The 17,018-nt window shown below is 40.4% G+C and overlaps 1 protein-coding gene across 2 annotated transcripts in view; it reads left to right on the top strand.

Moving 5' to 3' along the window:
* Positions 1–17,018, top strand: part of LOC121328933 (basement membrane-specific heparan sulfate proteoglycan core protein-like) — a 174,036-nt gene that overhangs the window by 63,234 nt on the left and 93,784 nt on the right. For both annotated transcript variants that reach the window (XM_041274078.1, XM_041274079.1), the window contains exons 12-30: positions 392–536; positions 1,816–1,961; positions 3,428–3,574; positions 4,147–4,310; positions 4,886–5,065; positions 5,547–5,743; positions 6,496–6,643; positions 7,046–7,173; positions 8,409–8,495; positions 8,858–8,922; positions 9,289–9,347; positions 9,965–10,105; positions 10,817–10,990; positions 11,949–12,128; positions 13,499–13,617; positions 14,386–14,497; positions 14,626–14,739; positions 15,306–15,433; positions 16,332–16,418. In XM_041274078.1, the coding sequence (XP_041130012.1) occupies positions 392–536; positions 1,816–1,961; positions 3,428–3,574; positions 4,147–4,310; positions 4,886–5,065; positions 5,547–5,743; positions 6,496–6,643; positions 7,046–7,173; positions 8,409–8,495; positions 8,858–8,922; positions 9,289–9,347; positions 9,965–10,105; positions 10,817–10,990; positions 11,949–12,128; positions 13,499–13,617; positions 14,386–14,497; positions 14,626–14,739; positions 15,306–15,433; positions 16,332–16,418 (2,521 nt within the window). The remainder of the gene's footprint in view (positions 1–391; positions 537–1,815; positions 1,962–3,427; positions 3,575–4,146; positions 4,311–4,885; positions 5,066–5,546; positions 5,744–6,495; positions 6,644–7,045; positions 7,174–8,408; positions 8,496–8,857; positions 8,923–9,288; positions 9,348–9,964; positions 10,106–10,816; positions 10,991–11,948; positions 12,129–13,498; positions 13,618–14,385; positions 14,498–14,625; positions 14,740–15,305; positions 15,434–16,331; positions 16,419–17,018) is intronic.

The raw sequence follows: 17,018 nt of genomic DNA, 5'->3' as shown, positions 1-17,018 counted from the left end.
GATGCAAATTAAGTTGACTGTATGATCCATGTTCACTATAAAACTGAAGTAGTTTACTTCATTGTGTGGAACTGGTTTGAGAATTGTGACTGAGGGTTCAGGCATCTTCAGCCACCCCAGTCTCCTGATCTCAGCCCAGTTGCGCATGTTTGTGATGGAATTGAACGATGCATTAGTCATTGTGATCCTTTGCACCAACTGTGTGAAATTTAATAACTGAATGGATCCCTTGAGACACCTACCAGCACCTTGTGGAGTCTGCCTTGTCAAGCCTGTGTCCAGGGCAAACGGTGGTCCAACAAGATATTGGGTACAAGTCACAATGGGCCATGGAACGTGGGAAAGAGCTCTCGTCTGCTTCATTCTTCCTGATATCTCCATCCCTGTGCAGCCCCTCCTCAGGTGACTAGCCCCCCTGAAGAGACCATCATGGCAGTCCGTGGTGAGACGGTGACCTTTTCCTGTTCAGCAGTTGGAGTCCCCACCCCCATTATCACCTGGAGGCTCAACTGGGGGCACATTCCTGCCAGTGCGAGGTAAGATGAAAGCACACAAGACTGGCAAAGCAGACGGGTACCGCATAGGCTGCCGGAGCAGCTGCCATTGTTGGCATTAATAAATAGCAGGCCTGGGCACTGTGACCTTGGCTCTTGCTGTGTCAGCCCATGTCAGGTCCCTACTGACCACAGCTGTTAATCACATGTTTGTAGGACTCCTCTTGCTCACTGCAGTTGTTCTGTGCTTGCTGGCCAGACCTCAGCTTTCAGAACTAGATGAAGAGAGGGGTAATAAATACATGCGCACAGTACTGTGATATCAGAGCACCCTCTCTTTTACAGTTTGTCATTTTAGGACTGCGTTATTGAAAGAGCTACGAGTAACACCGGTGCTAGCTCACAATGACTGTTACAGTGACACTGAAATCTATTTTTCAAATACAGTACAGAAAAAGTATTACACATTTAAAAGTACTGTGCATTTTAATGAAAATACGGTTGCAAGTGAACTTTTAAAAAGTTTACAATGCAAATGAACTGCACATGAAATCTGCATGTCCCATTCTGATCACAGGCATTTTTCAATCACACAAGCAAAGCATCCTCAACATTGGTGCTTTGAGAAATGCTGACGACTTGCATCCACAGTTTGCTGTTCGTAACCATGTATTATTGCATTCTGAAAGTGTTCGTGGGTATGTTGAAATCTCTACTCTTCTGTCTGCAAGGATAAGTTTTTTGAGCTGCTTCATGGAAATGGCATTGATACATGAGCACTATGGCAAATTGAAAACTGTCTGTGGCAACTCAAAATGCATTACAAGGTCAGCACTAAAATACAGTTCAGAGGTGCTAATCTGAATGCAAGTTAATACATTTCCCAATTTCATTTACACTCTGAATGAGGGCAGTTCATTTTGTTCAAATATTTCTTCCCTGGGGGAGCTCCAAAATAATTAGTCAAAACCAGGATATTTGTGTTCTGTGAATTTGTATTTGTATTGCTAGAAGTAATTTACTAAGAAACTGCTACATTTGAGACCATGTAGATAATTTGTACTGTTAGGAAACGTGTGTAAACAGAGTTTGTTTTAATGAGAATTGACTGTATTTCGTTGACTTATTTTGTTACAGTATTAGACAGACCATTGCGATCTCCTCCTTCCGGCATAGATGTTGCTTTTGGATATTTGCACATTAATGTCGCTCTAAACCTCACCCATTTCCCACTTTGCATTAAGACAACTCTTTGGGCTTTATTTTCAGTACAAGGTGTTGATGTGTAGCGCTCAGTGTTCATCTCAATCTCATTCCTCAGAATTACGATGAGCAGTAAGAATGGACAAGGAACTCTGGTGATTCGTGATGTGAAGGATGCCGACCAGGGGGCCTATACTTGTGAGGCTATCAATGCCAAGGGGATGGTGTTTGGCATTCCTGATGGAGTGCTTATGATCGAGCAAGGCAGGTTGAATCACACTTGCTTTATAGAGGTGTTGGGGAGTAACACCCGTGACATGTAGTCTGATTACACTTTTTACTAACTTGTAACTAAACTTTTTTCAGATTACATTTTATGTGAAAAAGTAACATTACATTTAAAAAAAAGAACTACGGCTAATGCATAATGTGGAAATCAAAAAGCTTCTAAGCGATTTACCTAATAATGACTTATTTATAAGACAAGTTTCAGCAAAGTCAGTTGTTAGCAATGGTCAGAGTCTATTGCCACACAAAGGCAGTAAGCAGTAATATTAAACACAGAAGCATTCAGCTTGACTCAAGAACCAACACAATTAAACCTTTGGGACTGATTTTCAATTTAAAACATTTTTTTAAAAGGAGAAAAAATAACCCTGTCAAATGTAATTAGAAATAAACGCAGTCTGGGAAGAAGGGCAGGGTTTTCATAACCTGAAAGGGTGCTTTTTTAAACAACATTTACTGTATAGAGTATATGTTAGTCATTTACACTTTGGGGTAAAAGGCTTTTTTTGTCTTTTTGAAATTTGTTCACTTTACATTCATTGGTAAAGTGCCCCAGACTTTTAGAAAACTCACAGTTGTAGGTGTAAATGACGTCTGTGTGTTATACCCCAAAATAAAAAGTATAGCAAGCCAAAGCATCAATAAATTATTATTTATTTGGCAGATGCCTTAATCCAAGGTGATTTTTACAGGTGTTAGAGGGCAGTACAGGGTTACAAGGCAAAATTAATATTTAAATATAGTTTAGTTTACAGTAAGTGCAAATTATACTACTAAAAGGCAATAAGTTACAGTAGGGTTACAACAGTTTGTCTTCTACAATGGCATAGTAGTGTAGTAATAATGCAGGGATAGTGCATCAGCTGAGGATCCAGTGATGTGGTGCTGAGGTCAGGTGTCTACACAACCCATTTTTTTTAAAGCCCATTTTGATTAATACAGTTTGCAGTTCATCAAACCTTTATCGACTGTTTCAGAGATGGTATGTTGGTTTATTCGAACTTTCCAAAACACTGGCTAACCAAAAAATGTACATGTATTTGTTTTTAAAAAAAACAAAATCCTGAAAAAAAAAAGAACATTCCTTCAAAAAGTGAATGGAGGCCAGTACATAAAGTAGATCTAAACAGATGGGTTTGAGGTTCCTTCTGTTGTGATGGTATAAATGTTAATAATGTCCAATAATGATGACCAGACACAAAGCGCTGTGTTAGTTTGCAAAAAACTAAAAAGGTAACTTTTATTACGGATTTATACATATACTTTGTATTTGTTTTCATTTGAGTTAGGATTTTGGCTTCCTGTTGTCATAGACATGGTCTAAAGCAGAGTGGACCATTTCCAGTAAGTGCTGTCCATTGTCCAACCCCCCTGTTATAATATAGCTTCAGTGTAAGCTGGGAGTACTCATCGATCCTTGATGGTGGTTCATTCTCTTCCAGGCCCTTGTCCCGTCGGTCACTTCAACGTCGAGTCCAACTCTCGCTGCATCTCTTGCTTCTGCTTTGGCATCACCAAGAGTTGCCAGAGCACCCGTCGCTATAGAAACCAAATCCGGCTGCGCTTCACTGAGGAAGATGACTTTAAAGGTGAGGCTGGCCTGTGGCTCCACAGAGCTTCTTAGTCCCACAAGCCTCTTCAATATTACATTATATGTTAATTCTTCTGTGTCCTGCTTTCTATCAGGAAGACCTTGGTGCATTTTCTCAGCAACAGGTGGTTAACATGACATTGTCTTGGTCTATCAGCGTATCGCTTAGGAAGCGATGCTAACATTAAAGAGCCTTTCTTCTCCTAATGATGTTTTTTGATTTTATTAATGCAGTTTTACAGAAAGCATGTGCTTTGTCAGCTGATATCATCATGTTATCATGGGCTTGCAAGCTGTACATCTCAGTCCTGGCAGTCGAGCATACTGTACCTTTGTGAGGAATTACGTGGTTGTTTTGTGATATTGTTGAATATTGTTTTTTAGACAGTTGTGCTGTGCCGAAATATCTAAATGACCTGAATAACAGACAGCAATCAATCAAATATTCACATCTACAGTGTCTTTAGCTGTAAGAGTCCACACAGTCGGTTAATTATAGGGTATAATTTACCTTTGTAAGAACCCCCCTGGAACATTCTTGTTGAATTGTGCGTTTCTTTGTATTTACAGGGGTCAATGTTTCTCTGCCCTCTAAGCCTGTGAGCCCACCCCTGACCAACTCTCAAATCCTTATCAACCCAGAGATGGAGGAGTTCCAGTTGTTAGACCTGTCCAGGCGTTTCCTTAATCTTGAGTCCTTCTGGACTCTGCCTAACCAGTTCCTGGGAAACAAGGTAAGCATGGACTAGCTGTTTGTGGCTCCAAGAGTTCTACCTGCCACAAGGCCTGTTACTATGGTGCTGGAATTAACTGCTGGGTCTGTTGTTGGCGCTGTGTTCTGGTAGGCCTGTACCTAACACAAAAAAACACCACTCATTAATGCTAAAATGTGATCAGCATTTAGACTTAACAACCCTCGCATTGCCACTGTCTGATATCTGGATAAATGAGAACTTCAGTCCCCAGTGTCAACTTTAGTCTCCCAGCACTTTTCATTTAGACTAGAAATGAGCAGTTTTTAAGCAGTGTCTCACCTTGTTAAAGCAGGCTAAGCCATGACAGTGTGGTTCACGTTGGAAATCGTTGCTGTGGGCCGACAGGAGGAAAGTCACTGCATTACACTTTAGAAGTCCAAGTCTGGCCTTGTGTGATGGGTTCAGAGGATTGGTAATATTCACACATTCTGTTCAGTGAAAAGTGTTCTTGAAAACTGACTTCACAGCAGGAATCTGTGTGTGGGTTACAGCAGGTTTGTGTCGAAATGCATCTAATTGTAAAATAAGCCCTGTGGTATTGTGGTGTTGTGCAGATCGACTCGTATGGTGGGACTCTGAAATACAAGGTGCGTTACACACTGGCCAGGGGGCAGACCGAACCAGAGGACAGGCCGGACGTGGTGATCGTGGGCAATGGGCAGAAGCTCATCTACCGTAGGAGGAAACCCACCTCACCCAACGTGGTGAACCAGCAGGAGATCCAGTTCACTGAGGTAAGACTGACCATCATTTCATCGCTTCTGCTTCCATAGAGGAAACTTTGCCTGTGTATTTTGTCATAGTGAGTGAACAGTGAGCTTCATAGTTTTAGTGGTAATACGGTTTGACTCGGTCACATGGTTGAGAGAGCCAGTGAATGCTCATTTGCTGTCATTTGCTTCCAGTAGGTACTAAAACCAGTTTGGTCGTAGTATTTGTCAGAAACATTCAATTATTGTACACTTAAAATTCATTTTTTAATGATTAGGCCCAGTTGAGGTCATCATTTACACAGACAATGAAACATTCTTCCTAAAAAGAAAGATAAAGAAAAAAGCATGATACACTGTGTGTTCTTATTTTTATAGTAAATTAAATATCCCATCAAAACAAAGACATTTCCATGGAAACCATAATCTGAAGTGAACCACTTTTAAAGGATTTTAATGTCCAGGGAGTAAACATCAGTCAAATAAATCTGCTTCTCCTCCTCAGGAAAACTGGGAGCATGAATCCGGAGCCTCTGTATCCCGAGGGGACCTCATGATGACGCTGGTGAACCTCGAAGACATCAACATCCGCACTGTGTACGACAGCAAGATGGTGAGCGTGGGCCTGAGCGACATCATCATGGATACCACCACAGTGGAGTACACCAACCAGGGCCCAGCCCTGTCTGTGGAGGAGTGCAGGTAATGAATATTGCTCTGGTGCTACTGGTTAACCTCCATTTGTTTACTTGGAAAAGCTATGTAAAATCAATAAAGCCATCTACATGATATTGATGTTTAGTGTCTTGCATGTTTAATATCCTAGTGTACATGGCCATAGCTGTGCTCTATTGTTTCTGATTAGTACCAGACTTAATAACTGATGTCCTTTTTCTGATTTTCAAAAGCATTTCTGAAGTGAATTGGTTTATGCAGCTGTAATTTCTGTCCTTTTTGGAAATTATTTGAGAGATTTTTCCAATAAAGAACTCTGTTGCCGCTGTTGCAGAGGGGGCAGAATTACAGTTGCTCCTGGCTAATTCAGCTTTTCTTCAGAAGCGGACAATGGACAGTGGAGCTGACTGTGTCTTATTTGGTACCACAACTTGCTTCCAGACTAAAAGCCTATTAAAGTGAAGTTAGCGTTTTTTGTGAAAGTCAGTTTTGACAAAATAATGCTTTGACAAAACTAGCAACAAACATTAATTTAAAATTCTATTGTGTTTTGAATAGAAACTGTTTTATTTCAACGTTGCACTGTAAACTCCCTCAAGCATATGGTAGTAGCTTATTATTTTGAAATAAGTTCCGACCTACAATATAATGAAGTGATGCACTTCCCTAGACTTGGGTATTTCCAAGTCTGAAGGGATTGCCAGATATTACTGCAATGATCATTTTGTATAGCTAGTCATGCTTGTGCTCTTGTGTTCTTTCTTTCTGTCTCTTTTCAGATGCCCCCCTGGTTACACGGGCCTGTCCTGTGAGCGCTGCGCTGCAGATTTCGAGCGTGTTTCAGGTGGTGATTTCCTGGGCTTCTGTGCAGGCTGCAACTGTAATGGACACGCCAGCACCTGCGACCCAGTCGGTGGACGCTGCCTGGTGAGACTGTGGCACAACATCTAAGCCAGTCACTGTGCATGTGCAAGGAGTAAACAACCAATCGCAATGAACAGATTTCAGGATGTCTAAGTGCAGGAAGTCAGAGCCAAACAAATATAATGTTATAGTAGGAACATATTATGGGTAGGTTGTGCCATCTATATATTTAAAAAAAGTCATTGATTAAGAGTTGTTGTCGAAACCTTTTTTTTTTTTTCCAAGTAAGTCACTGAAATGCAGTATGGCAATCATTCGCACTGTTTAACTGTTCACTTATTGATTTATATTGAATTCTCAGTAAATCTGATTCTAATACCGGAGAAGCCTATACACTCATCATTTGTCTAACCACAGATACCTCTCGTCTGGCCGACCTGATACTAAACTTGTTTTTTATTTCAGAGCTGCCAGCATAACACAGAGGGGCCTCAGTGTGATAAGTGTCGGCCAGGCTTCTTTGGAGACCCAACGAGGGGTCGTCCAGACGACTGCAAGCCCTGCCCCTGTCCGTATACCGAAACAACACGCCGGTGAGCACAAGCAAGCCCTCTTCCATTGAGAAAACACTGTACAGGACAGGCAAACCCTCTTCCATTGAGAAAACACTGTACAGGACAGACAAACCCTCTTCCATTGAGAAAACACTGTACAGGACAGACAAACCCTCTTCCATTGAGAAAACACTGTACAGGACAGGCAAACCCTCTTCCATTGAGAAAACACTGTGCAGAACAGACAAACCCTCTTCCATTGAGAAAACACTGTGCAGGACAGACAAACCCTCTTCCATTGAGAAAACACTGTGCAGGACAGACAAACCCTCTTCCATTGAGAAAACACTGTGCAGGACAGACAAACCCTCTTCCATTGATAAAACACTGTGCAGGACAGACAAACCCTCTTCCATTGATAAAACACTGTGCAGAACAGACAAACCCTCTTCCATTGATAAAACACTGTGCAGAACAGACAAACCCTCTTCCATTGAGAAAACACTGTGCAGGACAGACAAACCCTCTTCCATTGAGAAAACACTGTGCAGGACAGACAAACCCTCTTCCATTGAGAAAACACTGTGCAGGACAGACAAACCCTCTTCCATTGATAAAACACTGTGCAGAACAGACAAACCCTCTTCCATTGAGAAAACACTGTACAGGACAGACAAACCCTCTTCCATTGAGAAAACACTGTACAGAACAGACAAACCCTCTTCCATTGAGAAAACACTGTGCAGGACAGACAAACCCTCTTCCATTGAGAAAACACTGTGCAGAACAGACAAACCCTCTTCCATTGAGAAAACACTGTGCAGAACAGACAAACCCTCTTCCATTGAGAAAACACTGTGCAGAACAGACAAACCCTCTTCCATTGAGAAAACACTGTGCAGAACAGACAAACCCTCTTCCATTGAGAAAACACTGTGCAGAACAGACAAACCCTCTTCCATTGATAAAACACTGTGCAGGACAGGCAAACCCTCTTCCATTGAGAAAACACTGTGCAGAACAGACAAACCCGTTTGGCCTCTATATAGGATATAAAAAAAAAAAAAAAAACCTGAAAAAAATATATGGCAAATTAAATTCCAAGAATTCATCTCCTAATATTGCAGCGCGCTCAGGTTTTTGTGGGCTGCATATTTTGCCCCTAGGTTAGCTCAGGTTTCTCTCCCCTGGAATAGACAGCAGTTCATTGTGACTTTCATTTGACTTTCTTTATAGAAAAAGAAACGTGATCTAATCTGCTTTTCATTTTGAAGGTTTTCTGCCACTTGTTTCCTGGATACTGATGGACTAGCAACTTGCGATGCCTGTTCCGAGGGCTACACTGGGCGCCGCTGTGAAAAGTGAGTTCTGTGTACAGTGAAAATGCACAGCGGAAATAAGTGTGGCAAACCCCTGCTTTTCACTTTTATTGGGGAGTGTGATTGGAGAGCAAACAATGTCATCATGCTTGCTCCTGGAATTAGGATATGACTTGCTGTCTTATCGCGGTGTTAGTTAGAGGATTGCTTTTCTAATTGTTCAGACTAGGTGTGGTTTGAATTGACATTGCCTACCATGGGCATTTCAAGGTACTTGATATTTTTGCTTGCAGGTAGATGTGCAGTATGTTGTTTTACTGGAACTATTAAATATTGAGTGACATGCGGGGGCAGGGGGTACGCCAGAGAAAATGGAAAACTTACACATCTTTCTTCTCCAATAGGTGTGCTGCTGGTTATGATGGCAACCCACTGCAACCAGGAGGCAAATGTATTCCTTCAAACAGCCGTGAGTATTTCAAAATGATCTAGTCCTTCAAGTAGCAGCGAGTATTTCAAAATGATCTAGTCCTTCAAATATTCAGTCATATGTTCCGAGGTAAAACTTGATAGATTCAAGCAGACACATGTTTCAGAATGTCTGCATTATCTAAACTTTGTGACTAGTCGATTTAGCAATTACTAGTGAAACAAGACTACTGTATTTGCAAAATTGGATCAAAAAATATGATCAGTTTACCCTGGTTCCCCATGTTAACTGACTGCAGGTACTATTTTTTTTTTTTATTATATGGTTGGTATCCAATATGTGATCAGTTAGGCACTCTTTAACATTGTAGTTTTTAATCATTTGTTGTGTTTGTTTTTCTTTTAGTTTCCAAGTGTGATACCAGGGGTACTGTGTCACCAACAAATAGGCAGTGTCTCTGTAAGGTATGTGTTATAAAGTAGTTTGCTCTTGTAAATGGTTGGAGCAGCACTGATTGTCAGTAGGGGAGTAGTTGGAAGTATAAAGGAGTAAGCTATCTGTGATTTAGTTGTTTCTTTATATCTTACATATTATCCACTTTGCTGCTATAATGGTAGATGGTGTCCGTCTCAAAAAAAAAACTACCCTGCAGTATATTGATGCTCTCTGTCAATTCTCAATGTTAAAAACAAAGAAGAAACACTAACATCTAAATGGTGTATGTGACTACAAGTATATGTACATTACAAGCCAAAAAAGCACATCAAAGAATAAGTGTACAAAAAATCAAAAACATGCATAAAATATAAAATATTTGTACACTTTTTATGGACCAAAAATATATATTTTTAGTCATATATGGTGAACAAGTCTTGATGCATTCATTTTTAACTGTATGAAACAGTACAATACTGTTATATGGTTTTCCATACCTAATTATAATTAAAATAACTAAGAAAAGGTCCATCAAAAATGTTTTTTTTATTTTTTTTTATTTTAATGCGTGTGCGAGATTTAACAGCAACGTAGTGAAAGACTTCACGCCAGGCGTAGTTACAGCTTCTCTGTTCCTCGTTACCAGCCCAATGTTGTCGGTACCCTGTGTGACGAATGCAAGACTGGCTCCTTCCATCTGAGTCAGGATAACCCTGACGGATGCCTCCAGTGTTTCTGTATGGGAGTCACCAAGCAGTGTGCCAGTTCCTCCTGGAACAGAGAGCAGGTTTGTCTGGTTTGGGGGGGGGGGGGCAGGATCCAGGGCAGGCATGTGGTACAAGCAGCGGAGCCCTTCGTTGATCAGCATTCCCCTTAAAGGAGTGCTAACCAAGGTTTTCAGACCACCTTTTATTAGCACTAGCAGTATTTGCATTTGATCCCATTTTGTTTCTGTTTTATGAGCTTTATCTTCTTTGGTTGTGTTTTATACTTCAACGTGGAATAAGTAGAGATTTCAGATAACTTTTATAGATGTTGTTGCTGCTTCTTTCACATGTTGACATTCAAACTCAGCCCTCTGTGCATCCAAATCGCATGACTTGCAGGATGCAGTAGTTTTTAGCTATAGCTTTGTATTTTGGAAATATTTGTAAGTGAGTAATCCAAAGATTCTTGGCACAAAAAAGAAAACTGATTTTAAATTCCTTGTCGATGATGAACTGCTCATTATATAACTTCAAGTAGTTTGTTTCCAAAATCCTGATATCTCCAATTGGATTTGGGAATTAAAACATTTGTGGTTACATACGTCACACATTTTAGGGTATTGAATATATCTGGAGAAGCGCTTATCCAGAATTGGTTTGTACATTCTATACACAAGCTATTCAGCATGTTAGAATCAAGGAATATACAGATGTTACTGTCTGTGTGTATGTGTATATGTACCTATGTTTCATTTATATTTGAATACTGAGGTAGTTGTTGTATTCCAAAGGTGCGTGCTGCTCACAACGGGCAGGAGTTCTCCCTGTCCAACTCGGCTAACACCAGGACCATCAGCGAAGGCATCATTCTCCAAAGCTCTTCAGAGCTGACTTTCAGGTCGTTCTCAGAACACCCCACTGATGTGTACTACTGGGTCCTTCCAGAACGCTTCAGAGGAGACAAGGTAACACACTCTGAGAAGCCTATATAAGCAAGAAATAAGAATGTCTGCCTAGTTAATCCGTGTCTTTCAAAACCAGAATGGATTACCAGCAAACGCTGGTCCGTTTCAGACTGCCTCAGTAAGGCAGATTGAATCACCACTGGTCTTCGTGGGTGGTTGTCTGGTTGTGAAATTTTCTTTGTCGTTCTGGGTGGAGAAACAAATTGAAAAAACATCAAAGTGGATTTGCTCTCTTTTAATTAAATTGTTCAAAATCAAGAAGCATGCACAAGTAGGTATGTGTTCATACTGTATACAGAAGCAGGGAACATGGTAAATCATTTCTTTAAAAAAAAAAAAAAAATGTAAGTACCCAACAATTTGCCAACTTGATATAAATTGAAGTCGGTATTATTAATAATGTTTTAGTATAAATAAAAAGGAAATTTAATGAAATGTAACTTTGAAGTTGTACAGTAGTGTTATTTCAAACTATCCCAAGTCATCTTTAAATTTCAAGACAAAGAACAATGTTAATATAGCACTAAGAGCAGCACAGGTCCAAAGCATTAGACTGAAGGTCATAATGAAAAACATACAGAAATATTGATTGATTCAGTTAATCTAAATTGGGCGAAACATAATGGCATTCAATACAAAATAAATCAATGGAAAATGGTAATAATACTGGCAGGTTATATGAGTTTATATGATTTTAAGTGGGCTTTACTCTCCAAAAGAAATGACAGCTTTCCTCCTCATAGTTGGGAAGCCATAGTTACAAGACCGGGCTATTTCTGTTCCACCTTGTAACTGGTAGAGCTAGTGGAATGGCATTATGAGACAATGGAAGCCATAACCATGTTGTCTTATAAATAGTTCTGTGGTATAAAAGGTTGCCTTATAAAGAGGGTGCACTGTATGATGTCATTAAAGACACTATTCTAATTTACCCCAATCTTTGTTTTCCCATCTCTAGGTTACTTCTTATGGAGGGGAGCTCCAGTACACTGTGCTGTATAACCCCAGGCCTGGCTCCCCCACAGTCCAGGGCAAGCCCGACGTCACCCTGCAAGGAAACGGCATCTTCCTGGAACACTTCTCTGACGTCACCCCCATTCCCGGGGTCCCAACCACCATCACTGTGCCCTTCAGAGAGGTCAGTTACAGAGGGGTTTGCTCATTGCACACAGAAGCAGTCTTCTCATTGTCAGAGGCTTAGATGTATGTGATGGGAAATAATGTGCGAAATCGACAGCGGTAATCAGACCTTCCTTAGTGATTACCTATTAATCGTTCATTTATTTTAATTTATCAGTGCGAATGTTACAGCTTAAATATATGTTCATATTGTTCAGGTGCCTGTAAGGTGGTCTTGATTTTATCATGCATATAAAACACTCAATTAAGAAATACTAAAGGAACCCTCAATGATAAACATTTAGCTTTTAAGTCTTTCACTCCTGATTTTGTAAACATTGAGGTGTTTTTTATTTATTTTTTAAACATATTAAAGTTGGAAATAATCAAAGCGTCCTCGGCTCACCATGCACCAGCAACCCCTGTAAGCTGGCTGGAGCTGTGTTGTCCTTCGACGCTGTAGCTCTGAGGTGGCTGCACAGTGAGTCTGCAGTGTGAAAAGAAGTGGCTGACGACACACGCTTCGGAGGACAGCATGTGTTCGTCTTCGCCGCTCCCGAGTCAGCGCAGGGGTGGTAGCAGTGAGCCGAGCTTAAATAATTGCATATTTTTATTCAAGAATATCATATCTAACATTTGCATAGCAGAAAGACTGAATTTAAATGGAAAATTAAAGATAAAAGGCTTTATTTTCAAAATTAGTGCGTACAGCACAACTACAAAAAATATTCTGTGCATGTCAAAAAAGCCGCAAGTTGCAAAGGATTAGCGTACAGCCACCCCATCCCATATTCCTCAATGAAATACATAGTGATGTGGCCTAGAGGTGGGAGGGGGGTGTGTCTTGTGTACTGTTTGTTTAAAAAAAATAGAGCATTGTACGTTATATTTAAAAAAAAAAAAAAAAAAAAAATCATATTTTGTAATACCTGGTCAATATGACCGGTCTGGAGGTTCATGTGATGTATTTCTATAACTTGGTCATTTTTGCGAATCTGTTGCTCAAACACTGTCTGGTTATTTACTTCATATATTTAGGAAAAGTCAAGAACGGACATGTGCGTGGGATTCACGAATGCGGAGTTATTTAAATTTTAAACCCTAAAACAGTTAAATTGACCGGCATGGCGGTGCTAGTGTTAATGTTAAAAAGGCCAGAGTATTTGCTTTCACTTCAGACATGTTGCTAGTCTTTGTAAGATGAGTAAGGGTCTGATTGTGTACCTGTTACCCAAACAGAACATTATAAAAGTTACAGATTTGAGGAGGCCCTTCTGCCCACCCTTTCTGTTCTGGTTCCTAGTCTAATACCTGACTGATCCTAGTACTTGGCTCCATTCCCAGCCCTTATCCCAGGGTTTCCTTTTAATACTGTCTCCTTCTGTTCAGTCGGCCTGGCGGCGTTCTGACGGCCAGCCCAGTACCCGTGAGCATCTACTGATGGCTCTGGCAGACACCAGCCTCTTCATGATCAGGGCTACGCATGCTGAAAGGATGACCGAGTCCAGGTAAGCGATGAAGGGGTTTTCTATATGTGGTAAAAGTGGACTTATCTGATTTTCAATATTTAAATCATTTCTGTGACGTCACTCTTTGATCTGTTGATTGATTCACTTTGCAAATCTTCTAACTAAGTGTCTGTGTGGCTTTGAAGAAAAGGGAAGTGCAGGATAAATATATTGTTGATTAACGAAGCCACAGTTCGTGCTGCGAATCCACAGGAAACTGTTGATTTGTCAACGAAACCACAGTCAGGACAATTCAACAGAAAAGTGAATACCATTTAATTTTGCGTTTCTTTCATTTAACAGTTCAAATAAGTACTTCTTGCAAACTGATCACTGGCAGTGATATTTGGGTCTTCATCTGTTTTAGGTTCGGCAAAATGATCAATAACTTTACTCTCCGTTCCTGACTCACATTCCTTTGTTTTATCATTTGTATTTTTCTAATGCCACTTAATGTTCTACATCTAAAACCTAACAACAGACACTTTTGCCTGTGCAAGTGGGATTTCAAACTCCGAGGAACCCATAACAACATTCTCAAAATATAAGAGACAAACAGTCTTCTATGATTCTCAGTCACACTCAAGACAGCCAACTTGTTGGTTATTTTACAATGCTCATTGTTGGAATAACTACAGTTCTCCATTTAACATTCATGGCGTATTCTCATCTATTTTTTTTATGCCGATCACCTTCCTTTGCATTGCTGGTGATCTGTTTTTTTCTTGTTAATTATTTTACACTGACTTCCCTCTCTTTGCAATGCAGCATTTCAAATATCCATATGGACGTTGCCGTGCCCTACCCCACTGGGCAGGAGAGAGCAGCACAGGTGGAGGAGTGTGCCTGCCCGCCTGGCTACCGTGGACCCTCCTGCCAGGTAGAGACTTGTTGCCTCCCAGCTCTCATGGTTGTGCTACTGGCACCAAAGCCTTTGGGGTTGAAACTATAGAGGACTGGTTTTTGCCATATCTAATATTGTGACGGTATAACTCTTCCCTCTTGCAGGACTGTGATGTTGGGTACGTGCGCACAGGAAGTGGTCTGTACCTGGGTACTTGCGAGAGGTGTAACTGTAACGGACATTCCAGCGAGTGTGACTTGGAGACTGGAGAGTGCCAGGTAGGTGGCATTGATGGCTTTAAATCACACGTGGACAAGAATGGGTGTTGTCTTGTGGTATATGATAGTTTTATATAAACAGTGCAAGTTTTTGATCCAATTAAAGTGTGCTCATATTGTTGCTGTTCCCCAACACCCCCCCCCCCCCCCCCCAAGTTTTGTAACTTTAAAATGTGTTTTATTCTAGTAATTAATAATAAAAAAAACTTTGAAAATTGCCCCATCTCTTAAAGTAGTATTGTATGTGTAAATGCAAGTCTTAAATCTCAGAGAATGTACATTGAATAGTTTCAAATCGGTATTCCAGCCCTAGTGGCAACATGCTGAAGGACTGTAATTTAAAACACACATTTGTTCTCTCTGTTTTGTTTTTGATGTAACTGTAAGCTTACTCTAACACCAAATACAGGGGTAAGGAGATGTGTCAAGCACTTTCAGCACAAGGTTGGTCAGACACCAAGTATACCGTGTATCTCTCAAACAAGCAGAAGGCCAACATTAACAATGTCCAGTGAATAAACAAGAGAAATAACCTTGTTGCCCCTGCTTTTAATGTGGTTTGTCAGCAATGTCAACACAACACAGCTGGGCCTCACTGTGAGATCTGTAAACCTGGTTTCTATGGCGACCCCAAAGATGGATCCCCAGAAGCCTGCAGGCCTTGTCCATGTCCTGGGACCTCCCACTCAACACAGTGAGTGTGCTCATAAATAATAATTCATCTTGCCATTAATGCTACTGTTAGTTTTTTTCTGTTCGGTGCTCTGGTATAGTTTTTAAAATAAAAAAGGTTGAAAAGTCTTGCAGCCTGAGAAGATTTTTGGTGATGATGTTTATTTGAACAATGACACTGTTTTGAGGAACAAATACAGTGGCTTGGAACTTTGTTTCAGGCCACATCATGGCACACCAGGAGAGACTTTGGGTTTGTTACAGCAAAGTTGCCTCAAACCAGGTCTTCTGGAGCCAGGTTTCAAGTCACTGTTCCTGAAAAAGTTACTTCATGTTCCCTCGTTGTTGTCCAGTTGAATAAAAAATGCATTAGAAATGGATCATTTGCTAAATCTCTCTGAGGTCCTGCAGGTATTTTGAAGGTTGTTTTGTTGGACCAATATAAATGTAAAGTATATGTCATATTGTAAATCCTTTTATAATGGCAGCAACGTTAAGGTGTTGGGTGGTAAAAATATAATTTTTTTTATATTTTAGCGGTTTAGCTATTCTAGTTAGGCTGTTCTGTAAAGGTATCGCTGGCCCCTGTTTTGTTGTGCAGAAGATATTCTTTTAGGTAGGCTTTTCAAATTCAGATGCATTTTGTGGTTTGTGTGATGTAGGTCACATGGTATGATTGCAGTTAGTTCATTGGTCAGAACTACATCACAGAACAGGATTATGGATGTGAAATCAACTGCAGCCTTATGTTTAAGGTTAGCAAACTGGCAAATAACCAAAATATCTTCAGCACAAGAAAAGGGGATCAGAGAGAATGTTGCTGGTGCATCCAATGCAAGATGTGTTGCTCAGAGATGATTAAATGAATGACGAATGTCAAACCCTACAAAACCTGCTTCTGATCGTCTTCAATTTGGCAGGTTCTCTTTGACCTGCTTTTTGGATACAGATGGCCAGCCAACCTGTGACAACTGCCCAGCCAGCTACACTGGTCGACGCTGCGAGAGGTAAAGAAAACCCCATGTTTCTTACACCAAGCTTTCATGTTGCACTGGCTTTAGTTTAGAAATTCTTCCATAAGAATTTACATGAGGAAGTTTCACTGATTTCCAGGGTCCCTCAGACGAGTGGAACTTCGGGTTATGAAACTGAAAAGCATGTTTTTGATTTTATTTTTTTGTTTTTCCTTTGCTCTCAAACCGATTCCCTGGTTGTATAACCTGGTATGGGAGGAGCTCAAACAAGACTCCGTGCCACCCATGCCAAATGAATAAACCACTGCATTCGAGCAACAGCTTTTACCAGTGGTGGTTACCTTAACAAACCAAGGTTATTTGTGGGGAATTGTTTTTAACACCTTCACTGTAGTTTCTAATACAAGCACTGCTTTCAGAGGCAAGGGATTCCTTAAAGTACTACAGGTACCTGCATGAGAAAATATACAAACAATAAAAGCCATGTAGGTATGTAGTTTTTAAAAATGTTTAGGCATACTACTGTGTGGTTAAATAATTAATGGTGTATTTTACCAAACGTATAATACTATAATATGTACAGTAGATAAGTACAGCACCAACTCCTTTATTAGTGTTAGAAAGAAAATGCAT

The sequence above is a fragment of the Polyodon spathula genome, chromosome 16 (genome assembly GCF_017654505.1).
Source record: "Polyodon spathula isolate WHYD16114869_AA chromosome 16, ASM1765450v1, whole genome shotgun sequence".
NCBI classification, from domain to species: domain Eukaryota; kingdom Metazoa; phylum Chordata; class Actinopteri; order Acipenseriformes; family Polyodontidae; genus Polyodon; species Polyodon spathula.
This window is presented reverse-complemented; position numbering and strand designations above follow the sequence as displayed.